This window comes from Passer domesticus, unplaced genomic scaffold, assembly GCF_036417665.1.
Source record: "Passer domesticus isolate bPasDom1 unplaced genomic scaffold, bPasDom1.hap1 HAP1_SCAFFOLD_109, whole genome shotgun sequence".
NCBI classification, from domain to species: domain Eukaryota; kingdom Metazoa; phylum Chordata; class Aves; order Passeriformes; family Passeridae; genus Passer; species Passer domesticus.
This window is the reverse complement of record NW_026989909.1, coordinates 105,737-132,095: the sequence shown is the minus strand read 5'-3', so window position 1 is coordinate 132,095 and position 26,359 is coordinate 105,737. Positions and strand designations below refer to the sequence as shown.

The following is a 26,359-nucleotide window of genomic DNA, read 5'->3' as shown; positions in this document are numbered from 1 at the left end:
AAGGCAACCTTCTCCTGTCACCACTGTGACGTGGCAACCATGCCCTGACATCACAAAGCAAACGCTCCATGCTGGTCTGTGACTTTATGCAAAGCAATAACCAACCTTCCCCACAGCAAACACAAAATAGCCTGGGAAGTTCTCCTCTGTCACAAAGCAGCACAAATTGCCCTCTTGGGCCAAACCCTGTTGTTCAAGGGATCCAAGAGTAACTCCAAGAGTGCCCCAAGCACCTACAGCCTGTAGCCCAAGTGAGCACTCAGATGGGACACAAGCAAAGGAAACCAGATCAAGAAAATGGCCCACAGCATTGCACATGTGAGAAACGACTCTCACTTTGAAAATTTTAAAGGTTTATTAAACCTTAACAAAGGACTGAACAAGGAAAAATGTTCAGCACTGGCAGTCTCTGTGACTTGCAGCCACATCCTCATCTACAAAAGAGATACTCTGCCTTTGATAGCCTTAGCCCCTCCAAAAGTTTGGTCAGTCAACTCTTTCTCTGCTATCCATTGCTGGAGATTATTTTCTTACATTTTGATTGGAGGTCAGATGTTTTAGACCCCACCTCCTGGTCACAAGCCAGCCCTCCCCAAATGCCCTGACGACCAAGGTTATTACAAGGGGGAATGGAAAGAGGACAATGGGAGGATATATTACGATAACATCACTTTACATTTTTACATCCACATCATATCTACCTCTTGATTGTGAGAGCCAACCATTACATTACTCATCTGTAACACACAAAGCCAGGAGAGAAGCCACTGTTGGCATAACAGCTGAAATAATTGCTAACAAATCTCCCCATATATTTGCACGTTTATCGGACATGCCCAGGGCTCCTGTGCATGTACATCTCTGCCTTTAGTCCCCTTTGGAAGCACTCACACTGGCAGCATCTGCCCAGCAGCAGCTGCTGCTCCAAGCTGGGAACGTGACTGGAGGTGCTGATTTCCAGAGGCTTCTGTGTGCCAGGGGAAGGCAAGGCAGGAGCGGGTTGAACGGCGCTGGCGCTGCTGCTGCTCTGTGCCAGGGAGCCCCGGCTGGGCAGGGCACGGTGTCCTCTGCACTGCGGGCTCTTCCTCCTGCCACAGCTGGGCACACCTGGGAACAAGGCAGGACAACTTGTGGGAAACCAAGGGCTCTGTGTGGCTCCTCTGCTCTGCACACACCCAGGACACCTGTAGCAAAGAGCTCTGGAGCCTAAAAAGAGAAACCAGAGGGAAAGAGCTGGAAAAGGTTTCATTTGGACCTTTCTTACCTGCTAACAGAAGTTGCCCAAATGAAAGGTTACCAAGCAGGGCCTGATCCCTGCTGCCAGCTCAGGGTTAGAAAGAAAGCAATACTGTATTTCAGTGCTGGGTGTGTAGGGAATCACTTGCTTAACACATGCACTCCCAGCAATCTCACCTACTAATTTGTATCCATGGAACTAAGACATATTCAATACTTTGCTGAAACTCACAGGCTAAACATTACTCCAAATTATTTGACATATTTAAACCTCTTCTCAGAATTTATTGCCATCAGAGTAGGAGTGTCCTGTAGGTCCCTGGCGGTTGCTGCCACAGGTTCAGGAGGAGACCCATGCAGAAAAGAACCTAAGACACAATTAGGGTTGCAAAGCAAACTTATTCCATTAGTTGCAGTAGCAAATAATACATACCAACCCCTGGACTCCCAAACATCCACTGAGCAGGAGAAGGAGCTGGAGCGTGGTGCTCGGTAGGAGGCACAGGTAGGCAGTGCACTTCCAGGACATCCCCTGGATCAAAACGGTGTGCATCTCATCCTTCTCACCCCTCCACCCCAGAACCAGGCCTTCTATCTCCTGCTCAGGAGTGGGATTTTCCCAGTTACAGCATCAGCTCACTCACGGCCGGCGTGTGAGATGAGGCCACCATGGCTCACCATACTCCATGACTCCCTGCCAACAAGGGCTCCATGATGCATTGTTCCCCTTTCAAAGCTGAACTGCCCACCCACTGACCAATACATTCTTTCTCTTTCAAGGGTCAAGTTCCCCCCTTTAAACAATACACTTTTCTTCATTGTCTTGTCAACCTGCTCAAACATGGATCAAATATGGCAGGGCCTCGGATCTCGGGTTTCCTGCTGTCAGGATGACCCAAGTGTCCCTTTTTCCCAGCCTGATGGTTGAAGGAAGAGTTGGAATTCTCCGGCTCTGATTCACAAGATTGTTTATTATCTAGTATCTAAAATATTTTCTCTCAGACTCGCAGAGGTCTGATCTGCAGGTCTGTCAAGGGCACGCTGCCCTGTCCTGAGGCAGTGCTATCTCTTGATACTAAAATCTACATGTACTTTATTTACAGTTATTTTCCAATACCTATCACGTATGTTAGACTGTCTACTTCTACTCTAAACCAATCCAAAAGTGCCAGCATCACCCAGAATATGGACGTTAGGAAGGAGAAAGAAGAAGGACAGGGAACACCCAAATTCCTCCATCTTGAGACTCTAAACCCCTCTTCTAAAAATCCCAAAATTCTACTTTTCACCCTGTGACAACTACTATTATGCTACTTCAACTTCTCTGACTTGAGATTCTTCATACAAAGTTGTTAATTTGCTCCATGGCTTAAGATCAAAATCCCAAGTGTCTTTGGCTTCCTCACAGGATCTCCGAGCCCCCTGCTAAGGCTCGAGCCATCCAGGGCACCCAGAGGGATGTCCTGGGTTCTGACACTCCAACACGACTCCTGCTCCTGACACAGTCATTTAGGAAATATCTCAATCTTCAAATTTGCCTCTGCTAGTCAAGAGCCTCCTAAAAACACTTTCTTCCCTTTCAATGCATTCCGGCTGCCTTCTTAGCAGGACCTCTCTCTTTATTCTCAAGGCTAAGATAGCCACTTGCACACATTGATCACTGCAATGGGGGAATACAGGGTTCAGCACTGACCGTTAAAGCTGAAGGAATTCACAAGACTAAGCCCTATTTGTTACTCTTCATGCCGCTCCTTCCTTTTCTGGGAATCAAACACAAGCATTTCATCAATACACCCTGCAAGTGCTCTTGCTGAGTGAAGCCACATTGCTGTGTCAATAAAGCAGCTGGGACTCCGTTTCTTCATGCAGGGAAAGCCAATTCTTTATTCATATAACACATTTTTATATGGTTTTCACAGCTCTCGTGTTCAATTCCAACTGCCTGGTAGTTTCCTTGCCACACCATTCATTGCTTAGAAGGTGTTTTTGTGTGTACATGCTAAGAGTTTCTCTTTTATTCAGGTGTTTACATTTTTCCTCTGTGGACTCTCATGGGTCAGATTTCTTGTTTATTACAGGTGCAAACTGTTTTCTAACTACAACAGCTTGCTGTGCTAACTGCATTCATTCTTATGATTTTTCACATGGGAAGTTAGCTAGCTGCACATAGAAGACATAACAGGCCAGCTGGTAATTGAGCAGAGCAAGGCCTGATTTTATAAGGCCTTTCTTTTCTAATACCCCTACCTGTGTGCAACACATGAAGACTTTCTTTCAGAAATTAATCAGGAAAACACAGATTGCCTACTGAAATTATTCTGCTCTTTTCCAAATCAGTTCACTACTCAAGTACAACCCTCAGACACATCCCCAATTCCCTCTCTCCCAGCAGCTCAGAGCAGCATTGCACAGTGCTCGCTGTGCTCCAGAGAGCACAAAGCAGGCTGGCCTGGTGGGCCTGAATATTTCTGCAGAACACTCTGCATTTCACACCTTTGCTGTGGCTCAGGGCAGAACTGCAGGCCTGCAGGCGCTTCCTGGCAGAGCTGTGGGAGGCAGTGGCTCCTGCAGATGGGAGCTGCCAAGCTGTCAGTGCCTCAGGCTGGCCTGGCTTGCCCTGGCAGAAGTGCCGTGCCTGAAGGACGCTGCCCTGTGCTCCAGCCTGCCCAGCAGCCCGGCTCCCTGCGCCGCTGCCCAGAGTGCTGCACACACTGCTGCCCTTTGCCAGGAGTCACAGGGCAGCTGGCAGAAGAGTAGGAATCCTCAGCCAGGCCACCGGCCCTGGGCTGCCCCTGGCCTTTCTCTGCTCCTGGGCAGACTCCAGACGGCCAATGCCTCCAGTCTGGGCTGTGCCCAGCATGGCTACGCTTCCCCTCGGGAACAGCCAGCTGCCACCTGGGCTCTGAGAGCGGAGGATTCGCCCGCTGCCAGGAAGAGGCACCCAGGGCCCGGCTGCTGCCTCCTGCAGCTCCAAGGGCCTCCTTCCAGCCTGCCTCTGCCCAGGCTCAGGCTGCTCCGGGCTCTGCCAGGCCTCTGCTGGGGCTGCACCCCGGCCAAGGCCGGGCCCGCTCTCACCTCACAGGCGCTGCCAGCTCTTCACCAGAGGAGACCTTTCAGAGCCCCCTCTCTGATCCTTCTGCTTTCTCACTTGAGCAAGGCTCTCCTTCTGCCAAAGAGATTGCACTTGGGGATACAAATCCAAGTGGCAGGAACCAAATGTTCTCGAGTCACAGCTGCAGGCCTGAATCTGCACAGGATGTCTTGGCTGCCCCACTCCTTTGGTTTTCCTGCAAATGCCATTGCCCTTTCTGCCTTCACTAGAAATACCACAGCTGGGCAAAAACAGGCCAGTGGGTCATATTGCAAAGGCATTGTGGTCTGGAGAGGATGGATGAAGAAGAACCTTCCCCACTTACAAACCATACAAAAGAAGCCATAAGTGTGATTCAGCACCAATAAAAAACAAGAAGGAAATGTTGAATATTCTGAAGGGGTAAGAAGGAGGCGAGTCTTCCAAATGAGTACATGTTTCCAAAACTTTATTTAATTCCAATCCTAATCTATAATCCTACTTTACAAAACTCTTCAACAGCTCTACTCTAGAATCCTACTCTACAATCCAAATCTACAATTCTACTTTATATTTCTTATGAAGTTAACATCTTCAAATTATTGTTACATTTTCGTCACCTAGTTCTTCTTTTTCTTCTTCTCCACTGCAATGATAAGTGGTACCAGGATGGATGCTGGCTTGGATGATGTCACAAATGGATGCTGTCCATAGGAAAAAGAAAAAACAAACAACAAAGAACAGTGAACCATGACTTTCCAAGCTCAGTGCTTCACTGGCTCCATGAGGATTCCTCTAGTTCCTACAAAGACCCACAAAGTAGAACAATGGGACCATCTGCACCTCCTTCTTTATGTGCAGGACCTTGCCATCACAGGCAAACCTGGCCCAGAATCCCACTCATCTGTTTATTGTGATGTCTTCATCTTGCTGGGATTTTTGCCCTGCCAGTGCTCTAGAAATGCTGCTTTCTGTCCTTGGAGTTTCTTCTTTTCAGGAAACTCCAAAGCCTCACATTGCTCCCTCTCTTTGAACAACAGGCACTGTGCTGATTTCCAGAGGGAGACAGTGCAGTGTCTACCTTTCCATGCCCTGCCCCTCCTGTGCTGGATGGCACCTTCCTTCCCAGCAGGGACAGCCCAGTGGCACTGGCTGCTGCACTTCCCTCTCTGCCACACAACCTGGCAGTAACCCTGGGGCAGTTCCTGTCTGCTTGAGCGTGCCAGGCAGCAGATGGGGCTGGGACAAGTCCCTCTCAGCTCTCCCTGTTTGCGTGCCAGAAGCCTCGAAGGGTGGGGTGGGGGCACAACCAGGGCCCCTCAGAGGCTGACAGTGAGCCCCCCACAGCCCCTCCTGCCCACAGCCAAATCTCTGACCACTCAGCCAGCCTGGCTTCCTTGGGTTCCTGCACCACCTTGGCATGTCTCTGTACCCTGCATTGCTCTACTTCAGTTCTTTTGCCATTAGATAAAATGGAGCACATCACCAAATTACAAAACAGGGCAGCAGAAACAGTCAGAGGACAGAGTACCTGTCCTCTCAGGAAATGTGGAGAGAGGTGGAATTATTCAGTTGTGTGAAAAACAGGCCCCAGAGAGCCACTTGTTGCCACTTTCCAAAACTTCAGATTGGCTTTGAAGAAAGTGGGGGACACCTTTTTGAACGGGACAAGTTACAATACGATGTGGGTGAAAAATTTTAAACACACAGGGGATCAAGTCAGAGTAGGTCGAATGAAGAAATTGTTTCCTCATGGCATGGTGCCACCCTGGCATGGGTTGCCCCAAGAGCATGTAGTTGCCCTGTCCCTGGAACCATTCCAGGTCAGGTGGAAAATGACTCTGAGCAATCTGATCTCTTTAAAGATGTCCCTGCTCATGGCAGGACACTTGCACCAGATGACCTTCACAGGGCCCTGCCAGCCCAGCCCAGTCTAGGACTCCTCACCGTTTTCCTTTGAAGAGCACCAAGAGTGGAGGTGAGCAGGAAGGGGGCTCATCTGATGCCTTGGACTTCCATGGAGGAGGAGCCCATCCCTCGCACCCTGTTTCACCTGCAGTCCCTTTGCATTTTACCTGCAGGAGCTCCTTGGCAGACCAGCGCCGCTCCTCGTCTGCCTGCAGGCAGCAGCTCAGGAAGTCACGCAGCCAAGCCGAGAGGAGCTTGGGATGCAGCAGCTGTGGGGTCCCTATTGAGGCTATCATGAATTTAGCCTGGAGAAAAAGGAAACACCTGCTGCTTTCCCCATCTGTAACTGCTCTCCCAGATCCCACTGTTTAACGCCTGTTCTTCAGTGGCAGTTTCTGCCCTGGCAGAGACCCAGAGATGCCTTTCCTTCACCAACAAAAAAACCCAAACCCCGATGCAGCCACAGCTTTTCCAACATCCTGCAGATCTTGCCATGGCTGCTGATTTCATTGACCTACTCAGTGGGAACAACATCAACAAAAGCACGTTTGCTTCTCTGAGGATTCACACCAGCTTGACAGGCTTTTTGGAAGAGGGACTTTACTATACTAATTCCAAGGATTAGTACATGAATGGCATCACTGCAGTGCTTGTTGGTCCCTTAAGCACAGCTGCCATAAAACAAAACTCATCAAGCTTTTTCTCCTGTTCTTGAAAACAATGGTAATTGGAAGGAAAGAAAGCAAATCCATCAGTTATTCCCCAGGTAAGGCAACTAACACCTACAATCTCATATTCCACACAGACACATGAGGATGCCTGCACAAATGTGTTGGGATGAAAATGCCTGCTTGGGCACACAGGAAACACCTGCAGCTCTGTCTCTCAACGGTGAAAAATTCAGCTTCTCTTATGTAGAAAATAAAAGCTTTTCATGGTCAGAAGAAGGAGAGGTGCCATCCCTATGGTCACTCTCTGCTCCTTTGGATACTCAAGTCAATGCATTAATGGTAGGCCCATCCCAGAAAGTGCCAGGATACACTGGGAGGTTTTGGCAGGCTCTCCACATCACCAGGTTCTGGCTTGGTGACATGGAGAATGTGGCTTCAACTATGAGAGAAACATGGTCACTGAGTGTTTCAGCAGCACTGCACAAGAAGCAGAAGAGACTCTGTGGCCTCTACACCCTCCTGCCCAGATTTCAGGCAACCTTTCCAGCAAGAAGAAACTGCACAGGGGATGCAGTCCCCCTCTGAAAACCACAGTTTTAGAAACTCTGTTTGGTTTGGGTTTCCTTCCTTCATTTCTGGAAGGATAAGAGTAGTTCTAAGATGTTTGTTTCCTGTTATTGGGGCCATCTACAGAGACAAAAGAACTGGAACCACTTATAACCCAAAGGCAAGTGTTGCCTGAGAATGGAGTTTGTTTGAATGTGGTAAGGCTTGAGTTTCCCCACTGATGCAACCAAAACTACAGCAGATGCTGATGTGTTGCCGGACATTTTTAGGAGGGCACTGTGCTGGAAGCAGTCCTAGCAGATGGCAATGGGATTTTGTCCAATGGCACACAGAACATGGGACAGGTGAGAAAGACAGCGGGATCAGTGAGGATTTGCTCCTTACCAAGGCAGGACTCTGGTTCCAGTAAGGAGGTTCTTGTTCCACCATTTCAATTCCCACAATTCCAAAAGACCATATGTCCACTTTGGGGCCATATGGTTGACACGTCACCACTTCAGGCGCCATCCACCAAGCAGTCCCTGCTAACACGCTCCGTGTATTCTTCTCAGGGGTGAGTTGAGTAGAGAGGCCAAAATCAGCTGAGGAGAAAGCAAAATAACTGTTTTTATTTTAATTCTGTGCAATTTGGAAACCAAGCAAAAGAATTCCCCAGTAGAAGTTTGAGAATGTGCTTTTGACTCTGCTGGACAACTGTCCCTGCTCTATTTTCTCAGGTCTTTAGCCAAGGAAATATGGCATTGTGACTTAAAAAATTCCCACAGTTTTTTACACTGCCTCCAGCAGTGGCTATTGTTCTTTGGAAGCTTTAGACCTGTAGCTCCCTCCCACTGGAAGGGACACACAGAGAAACACCACTCTTGACTGCTTGTTCCTTGTCATGCCTCTGAGCACATTGCAGCCGTGTCACCAGCTCACAACAGATGTCCCTGCACTGCCACCAGCACCATTTCTGGGGAGCTGGCAGTCACTCCAAGCAGCCCCACACTCACATCCCTGGAATGCTGCACCTGACCAAGAATACACTGACCCAGCTTGACAGAGCCATCGGTTCTGAGAAGGATGTTGCTGCTCTTCACATCTCGGTGGATCACATGGTTGGAGTGAAGAAAATCCAGTCCTTGCAGGCACTGAGAGAGGAAACAGAAACAACAGGGCAAAACTAAGTGATGTGATTTCATCACATAAGAAAGGGCACAAAGAATCAAAAAGATTCCCTCTCCAGGGGAATGGGGAGGAATGGAGAACACAGTGCCACTGAGAGGAAGGGCTTGCTGCTGCAACACTTGCAGAGCAGGACCTTTCTAAGGAAAGGCATGCCAGCCTTTGAAAGAGCAACAGCACCTGCTGTTGTAGACTGTCCCCTGCACACCAGCCAGGATGACTGCTGCTGCAGGGGATGTGCTCAGAAGCAAACAGCGCTTTGGCTGCACTCCTATCCCTTTTAGCTGAGGACTGAGAGAAACTAGTCTCTCTCTTTTCCTTTGCTGTTCCTTTCAAATCCTGCCACCAGCACCTTTGATTTTACAGGCAAGGAATGCAGTGAAGACAGGCAAAAGTTTAGAGAGGCAAAATGGAGAAGAGCCTCTTACAAGAGGCAGAGTGAGAACACAACAGCAGGAGATAAGAGTACAAGAACTGAGTTCAGTGAGTGCAGAGGCACTGGCAGCCATTTCACTTGAGATTCTTCTACTTGCCCACAGCGTAGCAGCAACACACAAACAAAGCTTGGCACATAAAACCTCTCCTGTTCTGAGCCCCTGTTTCCCAGACAATCCTGCCCAAGCCCTCGGCAGCACAGATGGGATTGCTGACCTCCCGACTGATGGCTGCCATCTCCTCTTCAGACAGGTAGCTCTTGCTGATGACATCGCTCAGGGTGCCTCCGTCCATGTACTCCATAACCAGCCAGAGTTCCTCACCCAGAAGGTAGCTGAAAGAAGGAAACAAGGGCGTGGAGATAAACATGCATGGCTACATTGATATTTCCTTCCGGGTTTCTTGTTTCCAAGTCCCTTTGTGACTAGGACAGAATCAAAGGAATAGATATTCCCTCTAGACTGTGCATTGTTTGCAGTCTGTGCAGTCTCAAGGAGTAAGGCACAGCTGTGAAAAAGGAGATGGCTTAGATGGCCTGCAAGCAAAAAGTGCAGTTTAGTAACAGCCCAGACAAAAAACCTGTCAGGCATGGTGCTTCTGGAAATAAGCACCTAGTCTTCCTGGCATGCATAGCAATGGCAAAGAGAGGCAAGGATCTAAGGGAAATCCACTTTAGGAAGGTTCATCAGCATTGAAGAAACTTTAAAAAATCAATCCTGTAAAACTGTGGAGGCAGTGAACTTTGAGGGTATTAACTTAGTAAGATACAGCTGATCCAGGTTTTGAATATTTTTGAATAATTTTCAAACTATGTGTGCCAGGGAAGACTCATGCAGACAAGATGCACTCTTGTCTCATCTATTGGAGATGAGAAGAGAAATATTAAGAAATAATTAACAGCTCCACTTTCTGACACTGACCAAAGTGAGTTTTTAACCTCTCATGTTTGTTGTGTGTAAATGCACATTCACGGGATAAGACCATGACCTCTCACCTGTCTAAATAATTCACAACACTGGGACTCCTATGCCTCTTCATGATCATGATTTCATTAATGCATAGCTGCTTCCTTTTCAGTCCTTGAAGCTTTATTTTCTTTATAGCCACCTAAAGAGACATTGAAAATCAATAACTTGAGAAGTTGGTGGCATGAGACCACAACAGACATGGAGTGAGGGATTTTGCAATGACACAGCTGAGCTGTGCCAAACTGCCTTGTGATTAGCACTGCAGTAATTAGGAACTGACATTCCAACAGCCCATTTCTCTGCTCCCTTGGAGGGCAGTTACAGGACATGTGGGGCCACTGATGTTGCCTTGACAACTTGGTATCAGTGCTGTGTCAACTATCAGCCACAAACCTCTGACCACACTCTCTGCTGCTTTGGATGGGATTCAGAAGAAGTAATCCAGGCCTTGATACTCTGTGGATACATCTTGGGGTATGGGCAGAGCTTAGGGCTTTTAGGGACGCCTTGCAGATCTCTCCCTACGTGCAGCTCCCAAGTGCAGCACTGCAGGTGGCTAAGGAACTACCAGGAACTTTCAGATGGATTTGCTGGCAGCCAGAAATGAGAATTCAGGACTCTGAAGCTGTAGCCCCAAAGGGCAGTGAGGTGCTCTAAGGCACCACCTTTGTTTTAGCCATGGAGAGCGAGTGAGCGCGTCCCTCTCTGAAAGGAACCGCTGCCCTCCGTGCCTTCCTTCTGGCAGCTGAGAAGGACAAAGCCCCAAATGTATTTTGCAGGCTGGCACCAGTCTGTGCTTCTTGTGCCTTTTCAGCACAGCTCTACCCAAAGCTCCAGCCACAGCTCACAGCAGAGGGGAAAGCCCTCGAGTGCAGCAGAATCTCTGGGGGCTGTTGACATTTACCTCTCCCCACGTGGCATTGTCGAGCGCTCTAACCACATCTCCAAAAGACCTAGAAACAAAACAGAAGCAGAGAAAGGAGAAGCTGTTTAGCTCTTGGAGTGAAAGCCAGCCCACACAGGAGATGTCTCCTGTAAATGCCCAAAACCTGCAGGATGCAGGAGGGCTCTGCCAGAAGGCAGATGATGCATTTTCCTCTCAAGTGCATGGGCACTGGGCCTGTTCTTGAAGCATTGGGGTTCACTGCCTCAGCTCCTAAAGGGAGTTTGTTCTTTCATCTTGGGTTTCAGTTTCTAAACTGTGTGGTTCCTATCCTAACCACAGAGTACTTCCTTCAGCAAACCATAGGAAAGAAATGTTCCTGAGAACTGTAACCTGACAGCTTTGATAGGGGGTAGGTTGCTCTTTCATGCAAGCAGGATTCTTCTTTGTTCATTAGTGTGTCAGTATGATTTTGAGACATACAAAAACGCTAAAGAAACTAACACAATGCTGTCCTATACTTGAGAGAGAAGATATTCCAGGTTCTGTCCCTTGATGCAGGCAAGACCTCGGCAGCATGGGGATGTCTCTGACAAAGCCTTCTGAGCACGCTCCCAAATTTTGAGCCGCACTGCGAGATGGGACAATCTATCCAAAGGGTGTGAACATGTTTGCAGCTGGCCTGACTTCATGCTGGATAGACATTCCACCAGAAAAACTTCTGGCCCATGGCTGTGCAGAAGTAACTGCAGTTGGACTCACCCGCTGCCAATGTGTTCCAGTTCCATGTATTTCATTGCGGGATTTTCCATGGTCACCATTCTCCCTGAGGGAAACAAAGTGCAAGATGCTCACTTTAAAGCAGAGATGCCAGCTTCCAGGAGATACAAAAGGCAGCCCCACTCTCTGGGGCTCTGAGTCCTTTGTGGTCAGCTGGGTAACAACAACAACCACAACAGCAGCAGGACAGGCAGCCCTGCAGTGCAGATGGCTGGCACAGAGACTGATTTTGTCCAGTCCTTTGAAGAGTTCTCTTGACAGGAAACAAAGCACAGGGAGATGCATTCCCAGGTGAGGAGGACATCTTCTCCACCTTTCAGCAGTTTGCCAAAAGAATGCCTTTCTGTTTGTAAACCACAGCAGCTCAAGCTATAACCAATCCTGACAGGGCTTTCAGCATGAGGACCCTCACTCTTCATGAGCAGGCTGAGCTCAAAGATGTCCCTCTTCCATCTAAGGAAGGCTCCAGCCTCTGCAGTCCCACCAGCCCTCAGGGACAGGGCAGCTACCGCAACAAGGCTGGCAAAGCCCAAGGAGGGAGCACTGACAAGAAGTGGGAAGAAGCCACAGGCAGCCTGAGCCCTGTACAAGCTGTTGCCCTGTCATGGTTTGAACCCTGGCACAATGCCAGGGCCCCCATGAAGGGTATATTTCTAAAATGGTTGCTGTGAGATGTGACCCAGGAACAGAACAAAGCAGGCTCCCATTCGGGGATGGAGGGAAAAACACAACACTTTAATAATCTACAACACAGAAACATAAGGGAAAAAAGAAAAAAAACCACACACAACGATCCACAATGGAACTCCCAAAACACTCCTCCTCCCCCTCAGTTCTCTAACATTCAAATCCCCTCTAACACATCGATTCTCAGTCTAATACCCTCTTTCACACAAGCTTCTCCCCAGTTCATCAAGAGAGAGAGGAGTCTCCCTCTTATACCATGGGCTTCCCCTGGAAACACAGTGGAACCTCCTGTGCTTCTGTGTCACATGCGGCAGCCGCCCGAAGAAAATCTGCCGCGGTGACCATCTTCCTTCCATGTCCAGTGCTCTCACCACTGTCCATGGATCCAAACTGCTCCTTAGGTCCTTTTAAGAATGCTTGTCGCCCAGTTCCAAGAAATGGCCGCCTCTCACCATTTGGGACACCTGTCCCCCCCATATTTTTACTGCCCTGGGGCCTGGGTCTCGGGAACAGAGATCCTTCGCTGAAGGCAGAGGGCTCCACCACACCCTCCCCCTCAGTCTCTGTTCTCTCTACTTCTCCTCGCGGCCTTATCATTCCTGGCCTCCGGCCATCCGCCTCCCCCAAGGCTGCAGTCTCTGCATTATCAGAAGAAATTGGTCTCGCCCGTGGCTATGTAAGAGAAAGGTCCAGCCAAAGCCACTCCAATCATCTCCTCCAATCATCTGGGGCACTCTCATCTGCTGGTATTTTCTTCACCTACTCGAACCTCTTCTTCTTTCCCATCCTCCGTCCCCTCTAAACTAACAGCTGGGGAAGATCAGTGTTTTACAGCTTCCATTGTTTCAAGAGTAAGAGGGTTAAAAGCTCAGCCTGGTCTCCCAGCGGCTGGGCACCTTGTCCCGCCCCCGCTTCTCCTCCTGGCCGCAGTGCCGGCACGAGATATCACATTCCAAGCCAGCACAGTCCCTGCCATCCTCTCCCAGGGGGGATGCCCAAACCATCCCACGTTCTCCTCCACCTCTGCAGCTTTTGGGGCTCCCGGCCTCCTCCCTGTCATGGCCTCCCCCTCCCCCACCCAGACGCAGCTGGGCAGGGGAGAGGCCAGACTCTACTCACCAACGCCGGATTCCCAAAGAGGAAGTTCTCTGGGAATCTCCTGCTTTTAACCCCCGTGTGTTCTCAGAGGCGTATCCAGACCCTTAGTGGCTACATCAAATGCCAATTTTGAATTTGGCCCCTGATTGGCCGGACTTAGACTTTTCTAGAAACACATTTCCGGCCAAACCACGACATGCCCCCATTCAGGACACAGCAGGATGGGCTTTGAGATCAGACACAGCGAGGTGCAGATCAATGCCCTTCTTGTCCCAACAGGTGATGGCAGACCCAGAATCCACTGGGCTCTGCTCTCAGCCCCACCAGGCCTTATCTGAGAGCACAGCACTGGCAGCTGTTGTGGGCAAGAAGCAGATTGATGGGGTTGTGCTGCAGAATCACAAAGGACTTGATGTGTTTTCCTAGAGAGTGATCTGAGCAGGGCTTGGGCCAATGAGTAGGATTCTAAGAGTCATGGGAAAGAGTGGGAATCAGGTATGAAAAAGTGCACAGAGTACACTGTCCCTCATATGAGAAATACACCAGACATACCCAGTATCTCCAGATATTTCTCCTCAATCTTCCATTTTGGAGCAGCCATGCTGCTCTCAGAACTGGTGATGAACGAACTGTCCAAGCTTGACTTCCAAGATTCAAGAGTATATCTTCCTCCAGGTAATGCTGCTGCAGCAGCAGGTTTAATGCCAGAGCCCATGGTGTGCTGAACCTGTCGCACTTCTGGTGGGGACAGTTCCTGTGCCTCACACCAACCTTGGGGCCCTTCATTGCCCGTTGTTTGCTGGAAGTCTTTGCAGGCTGCCAGGTGAGATGTCGACACTTGCACCTCAAGTCAAAGAGAACAAAGCAGTCAGAGACTACAGCTTGTCCCAGTCAGCCAAGAGTCATTGACTGTGAGGACAGGGAAAGAACCGATTTACAAGGGATACAGACAGGGATTCAGTCCTCCATCTGGGTCACCATGTTCCAGTGCAAAGAAACAGGGAGAGCAGCAACAGGCCAGCAGGAATCAATTTGGATGACTGCTGGCCAAAAGGCCAAAGGACAAGTCCCGCTGTCCAGGGCAGCAGCTGAGATTCAGCACAGCAGGAAATGTCCTTCAGAGTGACTGTGATCCACACTAGAGCAGGATGGCACTCAGAGGCACGGCCCCACTCCCTGCTGCTCTGCAGTGAAAAGCAAGAAGGGCAGAAAGCACCAGTTTGGTGACAGCAGTGGATGTCCCTCCTTCACTCACTTGATTTTGTAGAGCCTGAGGGAGGCGGTTAAGTTTCTCTCTTATGATTTTCATTTCTTCCTCCAGCCTCTTCTCCCTTGCCTTGTTCCTGTCCTCAGATTCCTGCAGCTCTGCCTCCACATCTTCCTTGATGGTCTGTAAACAACAATGGAGAGGAAGTTTCATGAGTGGAGTGGCTGCCACTCTTCCACTTACCTGGTTTTGTTGATCGCTCCTATGCTGATGGCGATTCATCTCCTCTTGAATTCTTCTCATCTCATCTTTGTTCCTCCTCTTCATTGCCATGATGGCACTCTGAGCTTCGGGCAGCTCTGCCTGGGGCTCTGACTTGATGTTCTATACACACAAATGCACAGCAAGTGACTGAGAGCTGCCATCAGGCTCAGCTTTTTCCTCTTGCAGCCTCAAAAGCACATCTATTCAGCCACTTCTTTCTGCTTCCCTACCCACCTCTGCTTCCACTGCAACCCTCCTGTCCCAGTGCTGATCTCTGCAGATTCCAAGGCTCTGTGCTTTCAGTGCCTGTGGGAGTCCTGGCCTCCTCAGGCCCAAGAGCTCTGTTTTATGCCCCTCTTCCTGCCCTTCCCTCTGTCACCTGGCCAGTCAGGCTTACCTGGCCATTCTGCTGTGGCTCTTCCACCTGCTGCCTGAGCTGCTCTTCCTGCTCTCGGGCTGGGAACAGCTCTCCCTGAGCCTGGCATGGCATCTCTGATAAAGCAGTCTGCTCCTGCTTTTTCTCTACAAGGACCTGCAGAGAAAGCAAGAGAAGATGGGTTTTGACTTCCCATGTGATATTTGTGGGCCAAGACTCAAAGGCTGATGGGCTCACACATTCCCAAAGCTCTGTGCTGCTGCTCTCCTGGGTCATTCCCTGCCCGAGGGGAGGCACAGATTCCAAAGTGAGCCTGGCACTACAATCAGGGGCCATCTGGCACTGAAGCTCCAACAGCCTGTCAGGCAGCTGACAGGGAAGGTGTGGCATTCCTCAAGGCTCTGGTGAGGGCCTCCCTCTGCTCCTGCCATGTCCTCTTTTTCTTTCAGTAGTGACTGACACCCAGCCCTGTCCCACAGCTCCATCCTGGCTCTGCAGGTGGATTCCTGGCTGAGCTCAGCCCTTGGGAGAGACACTTCTGCAGTTCACGTTCTCCTCAGTCCTGCAGCAGCATTCCTGCCTTTCTGACATCTACACTCTTGTTAAAAATCCTGTCATTCAGGAGATAAGGATGCCTGCAAAGATCCTCTGATGGAAGTCACAGAGCCTCTATGGCCACCTCAGTATATGGAAGAGGACCAAGGTGTTTCTTCTCCCTCTTTTGTCAGCTGAGAATTCTGACCAGCAGTAACAGAGACTCTCATAAGGCCCCATTAACAAATGCACTTAAACACCCCTGGGGATGCCAGTGAAGGAAACCATGTGTCATGTAATGCATGTATGAGCAGAGTCACCAAACACCACTGAACCATGGAATTGTTCCACCTCTCTAGGACAGACAGAAATTTAAAGAATTAACTGGGGACTTAAGGGCAGAAAAGACCAGAGGAGGAATACAGATCTGAGGGGAAAAAACACCATGTCTGGAGGGGGAAACCTCTCTGCCTGCTCAGAATCAGTCAACAGAATATGTCACTAATCCTCTCCTGAAAGGGATGCTTTAGGTGAGCTTTGTACCTCCGACATCCTTGGACCAGAGATGGGAAGATTCAGTTATTAAATGCTACAGAGGGGGAGAGAGAGAGAGAGAGAGAGGGAGAGAGAGAGATCTCACTACTATAATCTGTTATTACTGTCCTCTCTGTTGTTACACACATCAACACTTGGTAGCCAGTGCCCCCAGTCAGCAACAATCCTGATAATGGTGTTCTATTGCTTCAAGAAACCACATTCCTGGGGAACCTGGAGTGTGTGTAGGTCCTTATGGAAATTGGTCTGACCCAGAGATTACACTGGGAACTGCACTGTGTGCATCTGTGCTGGAGAAAGTTCTTCTCTTGGACTCAACCACAATGGCGCTGCTAAAGTGGCTGTAATCAGAAATAAAGCACAGCCCCTCCCTGCTCCTCTGATCTCTGAGGACCAGTTGGAATGAAAGGCCATTGATATCCTGCTGAATTCCCAAACAAAACACACTCTGATTCCCTGAGCTGCAAAAAGGAACAGACATTGATAACCTGAAATTGATCTCTAATGCCATACTGGCCGGCCTGGAACGACAACAGATCCATTGGCACCAAGCTCATAAAAAACGACTTAATTTTCCAGAAGTGACACATTGGAAAATAAAATTCTAGCAGACCCACTACAAGTACTGTAAAAGGGCTGAAAATAATGAGGAAAAGTAGCATGGTAGGGAAAAAAAAGAAAATTAACAAACCTCACACTCCAAGAAAAGAAAAATTAACAATTTAAATAAAGGAAAAAAAAGTAAATTCCAAAAGTGGCTAAATATTTTGATTGAGTGAGCAAAATCTGAAGGTCCTTCACCAGCCTCCCTTTGTGCAGACTAAAGCTCTCTCAGCACCTCCTCCCTGGGCTCCTGCTCCATACCCTTGCCCACCTCCCGTCTTCTTCTGTGCACACTCTCCAGCCCCTCAAGGACTTGCTGCTTCACAGGGCCCACAACTGCACACAGCACTCACTGCAGCTGCGGCCGCAGCGCTGCCCAGCACAGGCCGGTGCTCACTGCCCTGCTCCTGCTGCCCCTCTGCTGCTCACACAGCCCACCATGCCCTTGGCCTTCTTGCCCGCTTGCCCACAGGCTGGCTCTTGCTCAGCTGCTCTGGACCGGCAGCAGCCCTGGCTCCTTTTGGCCCATGCAGCTCCCTAGACACAAAATTGCCCATCTGACTGCAAATACTGCATCCAACATTTCAACATGTCCTTCCTGCTCTGAGCAACACAAGACAGCTCTCAAGGACTTGCAGCTTCACCCCCACTCCAGGCTCCTGGGCATTTTCCAAAGCTGCAGACTTCACCACTAAAAGGAGCCACAGAAACTCGCCCATTCTGCCTTTTGCCTCACCAGAAGGCTTCGCAACTAAGTGCTTCTTTTCCTTGGCCATAGGGGACAAGAATGGCCCCCCCACGGCTTCACGGGCAGCACAATCATCTCCTTGCAGCTTATCAGAAGGTAAAAGGCAGCTGGGCCAAAATAGTCTGTACGAGTGAAGAACTCCTCAAGAAAACTGCAGAACTCTTCCACAAGCCAAATACACCTTTCCACTCAGGAAAAACAAAAAAAGCAAGCTCTGGGACCTCCAGCACTACCACCTGTGCCCTTGGCCAATGCACTGCAGAAGCCCAGAGACAGAGCTTCACTCAGCCAGGCAGCCAAAAGCCCACCCAGAGCCCCCAGCTCTTTGGTGCCTCAACACGACAGGCCAAAGGCCAATTTCCAGCTGGCACTGCCTGCACGAAATGGCTACGTCCTGCAGGACTCCAGCACTCCGCCTCCTCATCCAGCAACAGCAGTGCTGGCTGCTCAGAAACTTGCACCTCTGCCTTGCCCTAAAGACAGCAGCACCCACAACTGGCACTTACTCTCTTGGGATGATCAGGCTGGGCTGTGACCACGGCTGGAGTCTCGTGGTCATCTTGCTCCCTTTGCTCCTCTTTGGCTTCTTCTCCAGGAGCAGAGGGAGCCAGGGGAGAGATTGCTTTTGCATTTGTCTCCTGTGGCAAGAGAGAAGCATGAGGGACAGCCAGTTACCTAGCATTTCTAACCTCATTTCTCCTGGCATTTACAACCACATCTTGTAAGGAGAACTCATCAACTGTGTTAGCAATGGCATTCTCAGTGTCTCCAACCCCATTAAAATGGGCCAATTCAACACTATATGGCTATGAATTTGATATTCCTTCCTGGCTGCTATCAGCAAGCAACGTTGTCTCTGCAAAACAGAGCTTATATTTCTTGCAAGCTCAGAAATGGACAAGTAGGAAAGAGCCAGTAACGCTGTTGCTATTGCTGCAGCAGACAGGGAAAACCAGAACTGGTCAGAATCCCATCCAGTGCTGGAAAAGGGCAGGAAATGTTGTGCAGAAGCCCCCTTGCTGGCTGGAGAAAGAGAAAAAGAACAGGGCTTCTCCTCCTGGCATACCAAAAACACCTACCAGCCCCAGGATGCAAGTGAGCCATTCCAGTGTCTAAAGCACTTGGATGCACTGAGGGCAGGTTTGGCAGGGCAACAGCCCTTGTGCTGAGCACTGTCATATGGGCATCTATGGAAATTCTTCAGTTCTCCTTCTTCAGATTTCTGAGATTGGAATTAGGAAATATCCACTCTTGTTGTTGTTGTTGTTGTTGTTGTTGTTGTTGTTGTTGTTGTTGAAGTCATGGGAATTATTTTTTTTGGGCTTTTCTCTCTGGATTTTCTTTTGGCCGTCCTTTCTGGCCCTCTATACTCTTCTGTGTCTAGTCAAGGTGACAGCTTGCTCCCGAATTTTTAAATAGGAGGAACATGAAATCTCCCTTTCTCACTCACCTCAGGATCAGCTCCACTGAATACATGTTTTATGTGACCTGTAGTGGGCAGGAAAAATGAATCAGATGCTGTGAGAAAAGTTCCTGGGCTGGTGAATTCCACATAAGAGGTCAAGCCAAACAGAGATTATTTTCCCTTTCACTACATCCCTCCAGGAGACACATTTCATTCACACAGCCACCAAGAGATCAGGACAATGTTCTTGCTTATTCCTACACTTCAACAGCTTTAGCCAGCAAAAGAATACAAACATGATCAATAAAATACAAATTCTTCATTAACACTCAATACTCCTGATCTAGTAAACACTTAAAATAGCTTCTAAAATCCTCTCCTTCAGGTGGTTTAAAAAAAAAAAAAAATCAGTTGCATGCACTAATTCTCATTAACTTGCTGTAAACAGTTTTCCAGAAAAGCTTCCCCAAAATTCCTCTGAGCTTTGGCAGTTCTATTGTGAAACAGCACAGCAGCAGCTGCAGGAGTCAAGAGGAGACACTCACTGGTTTGGAGTTTGCACTTCATTGCAAAGGGAATCACTCTTTTAGCACTAGGTAAAGGGTCAAGTTGGACAATCAAATTCTTTCATGACCAAATTTAGAAAGAAAGAAGCTTTCCCTGAATTCTGGGAACAACTGCAACTGGGAAGAACTGAATTTTTAGAGGCCTTCTGAGGAGTTCTCCCAGTCTACAGTTTCAAAGCTGTCTTGCTTGTCCCAGCAAACTGAGGAAATGACAGACCCTGTTGCCACAGACTCTCCCGTGGAGGGAAGGGAACCCCTGCAGGTTCCCTGGCAATGCTGCCCCTGTGGCTACAGACACCCCCTTTTTAGCTGAACCTCTTGACAGGAGCTTTATTAAACCAGTGGCATCCTAATGCTCTTTCTGTTTCTAAATCAGCTCAGTCACTAAGAAGGAGCAGGAAGACATACAAAAGCCAGGTTATGTTACACCCTAATCTAAGTAGAGGGGAAATCTCTACTTACGTGCCAGGTGAGTCAGAAAATAGCCGGAATAAGTAACGCCATAAACAGTAACCACTGCAGCAGCAAGCTGCTGAATCATTGTAGCACTGCTGTGCAAGTTTGCACGCTGTGCTCCAACACTAGAACAAACAAGGCTCCTGTCAGTGTGCAGCTGCCCACTGACAAATGCCTCAAGGCGCAGGGTGCTCCTGCTCTGAGCAAGCCCTAGGGCTGCTCTGACACTGAGGCCTTCCGTGCACCAAGGCAACCTTCTCATGTCACCACTGTGACGTGGCAACCATGCCCTGATATCACAAAGCAAATGCTCTGTGTTGGTCTGTGACTTTATACAAAGCAATAACCAACCTTCCCCACAGCAAACACAAAATAGCCTGGGAAGTTCTCCTCTGCCACAAAGCAGCACAAATTGCCCTCTTGGGCCAAACCCTGTTGTTCAAGGGATCCAAGAGCAACTTCAAGAGTGCCCCAAGCACCTACAGCCTGTAGCCCAAGTGAGCACTGAGATGGGACACAAGCAAAGGAAACCAGATCAAAAAAATGGCCCACAGCATTGCACATGTGAGAAATGACTCTCACTTTGAAAATTTTAAAGGTTTATTAAACCTTAACAAAGGACTGAACAAGGAAAAATGTTCAGCACTGGCAGTCTCTGTGACTTGCAGCCACATCCTCATCTACAAAAGAGATACTCTGCCTTTGATAGCCTTAGCCAATATGGCTAAGACAATGGGAGGATATATTACGATAACATCACTTTGCATTTTTACATCCACATAATATTTACCTCTTAATTGTGAGAGCCAACCATTACATTACTCATCTATAACACACAGAGCCAGGAGAGAAGCCACTGTTGGCATAACAGCTGAAATAATTGCTAACAAATCTCCCCATATATTTGCACGTTTATCGGACATGCCCAGGGCTCCTGTGCATGTACATCTCTGCCTTTAGTCCCCTTTGGAAGCACTCACACTGGCAGCATCTGCCCAGCAGCAGCTGCTGCTCCAAGCTGGGAACGTGACTGGAGGTGCTGATTTCCAGAGGCTTCTGTGTGCCAGGGGAAGGCAAGGCAGGAGCGGGTTGAACGGCGCTGGCGCTGCTGCTGCTCTGTGCCAGGGAGCCCCGGCTGGGCAGGGCACGGTGCCCTCTGCGCTGCGGGCTCTTCCTCCTGCCACAGCTGGGCACACCTGGGAACAAGGCAGGACAACTTGTGGGGAACCAAGGGCTCTGTGGGGCTCCTCTGCTCTGCACACACCCAGGACACCTGCAGCAAAGAGCTCTGGAGCCTAAAAAGATAAACCAGAGGGAAAGAGCTGGAAAAGGTTTCATTTGGACCTTTCTTACTGCTAAGAGAAGTTGCCCAAATGAAAGGTTACCAAGCAGGGCCTGATCCCTGCTGCCAGCTCAGGGTTAGAAAGAAAGCAATACTTTGTTTCAGTGCAGGGTGTGTAGGGAATCACTTCCTTAACACATGCACTCCCAGCAATCTCACCTACTAATTTGTATCCATGGAACTAAGACATATTCAATACTTTGCTGAAACTCACAGGCTAAACATTACTCCAAATTATTTGACAAATTTAAACCTCTTCTCAGAATTTATTGACATCAGAGTAGGAGTGTCCTGTAGGTCCCTGGTGGTTGCTGCTACAGGTTCAGGAGGAGACCCATGCAGAAAAGAACCTAAGACACAACTGGGCTTGCAAAGCAAATTCATTCCATTAGCTGCAGTAGCAAATAATACATACCAAGCCCTGGATTCCCAAACATCCGCTGAGCAGGAGAAGGAGCTGGAGCGTGGTGCTCGGTAGGAGGCACAGGTAGGCAGTGCACTTCCAGGACATCCCCTGGATCAAAACGGTGTGCATCTCATCCTTCTCACCCCTCCACCCCAGACCAGGCCTTCTATCTCCTGCTCAGGAGTGGGATTTTCCCAGTTACAGCATCAGCTCACACAAGGCCGGCGTGTGAGATGAGGCCACCATGGCTCACCATACTCCATGACTCCCTGCCAACAAGGGCTCCATGATGCATTGTTCCCCTTTCAAGGCTGAACTGCCCACCCACTGACCAATACATTCTTTCTCTTTCAAGGGTCAAGTTCCCCCCTTTAAACAATACACTTTTCTTCATTGTCTTGTCAACCTGCTCAAACATGGATCAAATATGGCAGGGCCTCGGATCTCGGGTTTCCTGCTGTCAGGATGACCCAAGTGTCCCTTTTTCCCAGCCTGATGGTTGAAGGAAGAGTTGGAATTCTCCGGCTCTGATTCACAAGATTGTTTATTATCTAGTATCTAAAATATTTTCTCTCAGACTCGCAGAGGTCTGATCTGCAGGTCTGTCAAGGGCACACTGCCTTGCCCTGAGGCAGTGCTATCTCTTGATACTAAAAACTACATGTACTTTATTTACAGTTATTTTCCAATACCTATCACCTATGTTAGACTGTCTACTTCTACTCTAAACCAATCCAAAAGTGCCAGCATCACCCAGAACATGGATGTTAGGAAGGAGAAAGAAGGACAGGGAACACCCAAATTCCTCCATCTTGGGACTCTAAACCCCTGTTCTAAAAATCCCAAAATTCTACTTTTCACCCTGTGACAACTGCTATTATGCTGCTTCAAATTCTCTGACTTGGGATTCTTCATACAAGGTTGTTAATTTGCTCCATGGCTTAAGATCAATATCCCAAGTATCTTTGGCTTCCTGACAGGATCTCCGAGCCCCCTGCTAAGGCTCGAGCCATCCAGGGCACCCAGAGGGATGTCCTGGGTTCTGACACTCCAACACGACTCCTGCTCCTGACACAGTCATTTAGGAAATATTTCAATCTTCAAATTCGCCTCTGCTAGTCAAGAGCCTCCTAAAAACACTTTCTTCCCTTTCAATGCATTCCAGCTGCCTTCTTAGCAGGACCACTGACTTTATTCTCAAGGCTAAGAGAGCCACTTGCACACATGAATCACTGCAATGGGGGAATACAGGGTTCAGCACTGCCCGTTAAAGCTAAAGGAATTCACAAGACTAAGCCCTATTTGTTACACTTCATGCCGCTCCTTCCTTTTCTGGGAATCAAACACAAGCATTTCATCAATACACCCTGCAAGTGCTCTTGCTGAGTGAAGCCACATTGCTGTGTCAATAAAGCAGCTGGGACTCCGTTTCTTCATGCAGGGAATGCCAATTCTTTATTCATATTACACATTTTTATGCGATTTTCACAGCCCTCATGTTCAATTCCAACTGGCTGGTAGTTTCCTTGCCACACCATTCATTGCTTAGAATGTGTTTTTGTGTGTACATGCTAAGAGTTTCTCTTTTATTCAGGTGTTTACATTTTTCCTCTGTGGACTCTCATGGGTCAGATTTCTTATTTATTACAGGTGCAAACTGTTTTCTAATTACAACAGCTTGCTGTGTTAACTGCACTCATTCTGATGATTTTTCACATGGGAAGTTAGCTAGCTGCACACAGAAGACATAACAGGCCAGCTGGTAATTGAGCAGAGCAAGGCCTGATTTTATAAGGCCTTTCTTTTCTAATACCCCTACCTGTGTGCAACACATGGTAACTTTCTTTCAGAAATTAAGGAAGAAAACACAGATTGCCTACTGAAATTATTCTGCTCTCTTCCAAATCAGTTCACTACTCAAGTACAACCTCAGGCACATCCCCAATTCCCTCTCTCCCAGCAGCTCAGAGCAGCATTGCACAGTGCTTGCTGTGCTCCAGAGAGCACAAAGCAGGCTGGCCTGGTGGCCCTGAATATTTCTGCAAAACACTCTGCATTTCACACCTTTGCTGTGGCTCAGGGCAGAACTGCAGGCCTGCAGGCGCTTCCTGGCAGAGCTGTGGGAGGCACTGGCTCCTGCAGATGGGAGCTGCCAAGCTGTCAGTGCCTCAGGCTGGCCTGGCTTGCCCTGGCAGAAGTGCCGTGCCTGAAGGACGCTGCCCTGTGCTCCAGCCTGCCCAGCAGCCCGGCTCCCTGCGCCGCTGCCCAGAGTGCTGCACACACTGCTGCCCTTTGCCAGGAGTCACAGGGCAGCCGGCAGAAGAGTAGGAATCCTCAGCCAGGCCACCGGCCCTGGGCTGCCCCTGGCCTTCCTCTGCTCCTGGGCAGACTCCAGACGGCCAATGCCTCCAGTCTGGGCTGTGCCCAGCACGGCTACGCTTCCCCTCGGGAGCAGCCAGCTGCCACCTGGGCTCTGAGAGCGGAGGATTCGCCCGTTGCCAGGAAGAGGCACCCAGGGCCCGGCTGCTGCCTCCTGCAGCTCCAAGGGCCTCCTTCCAGCCTGCCTCTGCCCAGGCTCAGGCTGCTCCGGGCTCTGCCAGGCCTCTGCTGGGGCTGCACCCCGGCCAAGGCCGGGCCCGCTCTCACCTCACAGGCGCTGCCAGCTCTGCACCAGAGGAGACCTTTCAGAGCCCCCTCTCTGATCCTTCTGCTTTCTCACTTGAGCAAGGCTCTCCTTCTGCCAAAGAGATTGCACTTGGGGATACAAATCCAAGTGGCAGGAACTCGAATGCTCCTGAGTCACAGCAGAGAGCCTGTATCTGCATAGAGTATTTGGGCTGTCCCATTCCTTCTTTGGTTTTTCATGCAAACGCCATTGCCCTTTCTACCTCAAATAGAGGTACCACAGCGGACCAAAACCAGACAAGTGGGTCATATTCCAAAAGCAGCATGGTCTGGAATGCATGAATGAAGATGAGCATACCCCAATTTCACACCATGCCAAAGACACTGTAGGGGTGACTTCCACGTTTAAGAAATAACAGACAATATACAAGGAAATCATGAGCTTATTCACACAGTAAGAAGGAAGGAAATTTCAAGGAGAGTTGTGGTTTCAAAACTTTTATTAATTTCAAATCCTACGCGGCAGCCCTATTACACATTCATATCCTAACCCTAATGGTAACCTTAACTGCCTAAGCCTAGCCATAACCCAAACCCTAGACCTAACCCTAACCCTAAACCTGACCCCAGTCATAACACTAACCCTAACTCTAACCCTAGTCCTAAGCCTAGTCCTAACCCTAAGCCTAAACCTACCCGTAACCCTAACGCTAGTCCTAACCCTAACCCTAACCCTAAGCCTAACCCTAACCCTAACCCTAACCTTAACCCTAACCCTAACTCTTGCCCTAGTCCTAACCTACAATTCTGCTCTAAGCTGGTTGAGAACTAAGTGGTCCTGATGTGATTTCCCCTTTCTTGTCTCTTTCCTCTTCTTCCCTGCAACAATCAGTGGCACCAGACTGGACACAGGCTCAGCAGATCTTACAAATGGATGCTGCACCAAGGAAAAAAGAAAATCAACAGAAGTCAATGAACCATGACGTTCCAAGCTCAGGATTCACAGGACTCCTAGAAAGATCCAGAAAGATGGACCATCTGCACCTCAATCATCATGTGCAACACCTTGCCATCACAGGCAAACCTGGCCCAGAATCCCACTCATCCATTTATCCAGGTGTCTTCATCTTGCTGGGATTTTTGCACTGACAGTGCTCTAGAAATGGTGCTTTCTGTCCTGAGGCTTCTTCCTTTCAGGAAACTCCAAAGCCTCACATTGGTCCTTGTCTTTGACCAACAGGCACTGGGCTGATTTCCACAGGGAGACAGAGCAGTGCCTACCTTTCCATGCCCTGCCCCTCCTGTGCTGGATGGCACCTTCCTTCCCAGCAGGGACAGCCCAGTGGCACTGGCTGCTGCACTTCCCTCTCTGCCACACAACCTGGCAGTAACCCTGGGGCAGTTCCTGTCTGCTTGAGCATGCCAGGCAGCATATGGGGCTGGGACAAGTCCCTCTCAGCTCTCCCTGTTTGCGTCCCAGAAACCTCCAAGGGTAGGGTGGAGGCACAAACCAGGGCCCCTCAGAGGCTGACAGTGAGCCCCCCACAGCCCCTCCTGCCCACAGCCAAATCTCTGACCACTCAGCCAGGCCTGGCGTCCTTGGGTTCCTGCACCACCTTTGCATGTCTCTGTACCCTGCATTGCTCTACTTCAATTCTTTTGCCATTGGATAAAATGGGGCACTCCACCAAATTACAAAACAGGGCAACAGAAAACAGTCAGAGGACAGAGTACCTCTCCTCTCAGGAAAAACAGGGAGAGGTGGAGTTATTCAGTTGTGTGAAGAACAGGCCCCAGGGAGCCAC

General features: G+C 49.3%; 1 protein-coding gene and 1 long non-coding RNA gene across 3 annotated transcripts; both read right to left on the bottom strand.

Annotated features, from left to right (window-relative positions):
• Window positions 1-4,758: 4,758 nt before the first annotated feature.
• On the bottom strand, window positions 4,759-20,438 carry LOC135291732 (serine/threonine-protein kinase PAK 3-like). Of its 2 annotated transcripts, XM_064406000.1 has the most exons (14): window positions 20,188-20,438; window positions 19,205-19,242; window positions 18,261-18,392; window positions 15,336-15,470; window positions 14,723-15,058; window positions 14,020-14,311; window positions 11,665-11,728; window positions 10,924-10,972; window positions 10,046-10,158; window positions 9,268-9,385; window positions 8,483-8,582; window positions 7,837-8,033; window positions 6,382-6,519; window positions 4,759-5,010 (listed from the first exon to the last, which is right to left on the bottom strand). In XM_064406000.1, the coding sequence occupies exons 1-14, from the start codon at window positions 20,264-20,266 to the stop codon at window positions 4,927-4,929; spliced, it is 1,875 nt and encodes a 624-aa protein (XP_064262070.1). In that variant the 5' UTR covers window positions 20,267-20,438; the 3' UTR covers window positions 4,759-4,926. The 2 variants fall into 2 exon arrangements, with proteins under 2 accessions (XP_064262070.1, XP_064262071.1); XM_064406001.1 differs by lacking the exon at window positions 6,382-6,519 and having other exon boundaries at window positions 20,188-20,437.
• A 4,598-nt stretch (window positions 20,439-25,036) lies between these two features.
• LOC135291741 (uncharacterized) lies at window positions 25,037-25,976 on the bottom strand. Its single transcript, XR_010354467.1, has 2 exons — window positions 25,354-25,976; window positions 25,037-25,246 (listed from the first exon to the last, which is right to left on the bottom strand). It is a non-coding gene; the product is annotated as an uncharacterized LOC135291741 (long non-coding RNA).
• Between the last annotated feature and the right edge of the window lie 383 nt (window positions 25,977-26,359).

Coding starts and splice junctions, on each gene's coding strand:
- LOC135291732 (XM_064406000.1), bottom strand. CDS start 20,266: ATGATTCAGCAGCTTGCTGCTGCAGTGGTTACTGTTTATGGCGTTACT. Junction 19,243..20,187: donor TTTTCTGACTCACCTGGCAC/GTAAGTAGAGAT, acceptor TGCCCACTACAG/GTCACATAAAACATGTATTC. Junction 5,011..6,381: donor CTGCCAAGGAGCTCCTGCAG/GTAAAATGCAAA, acceptor TCCTATGGACAG/CATCCATTTGTGACATCATC.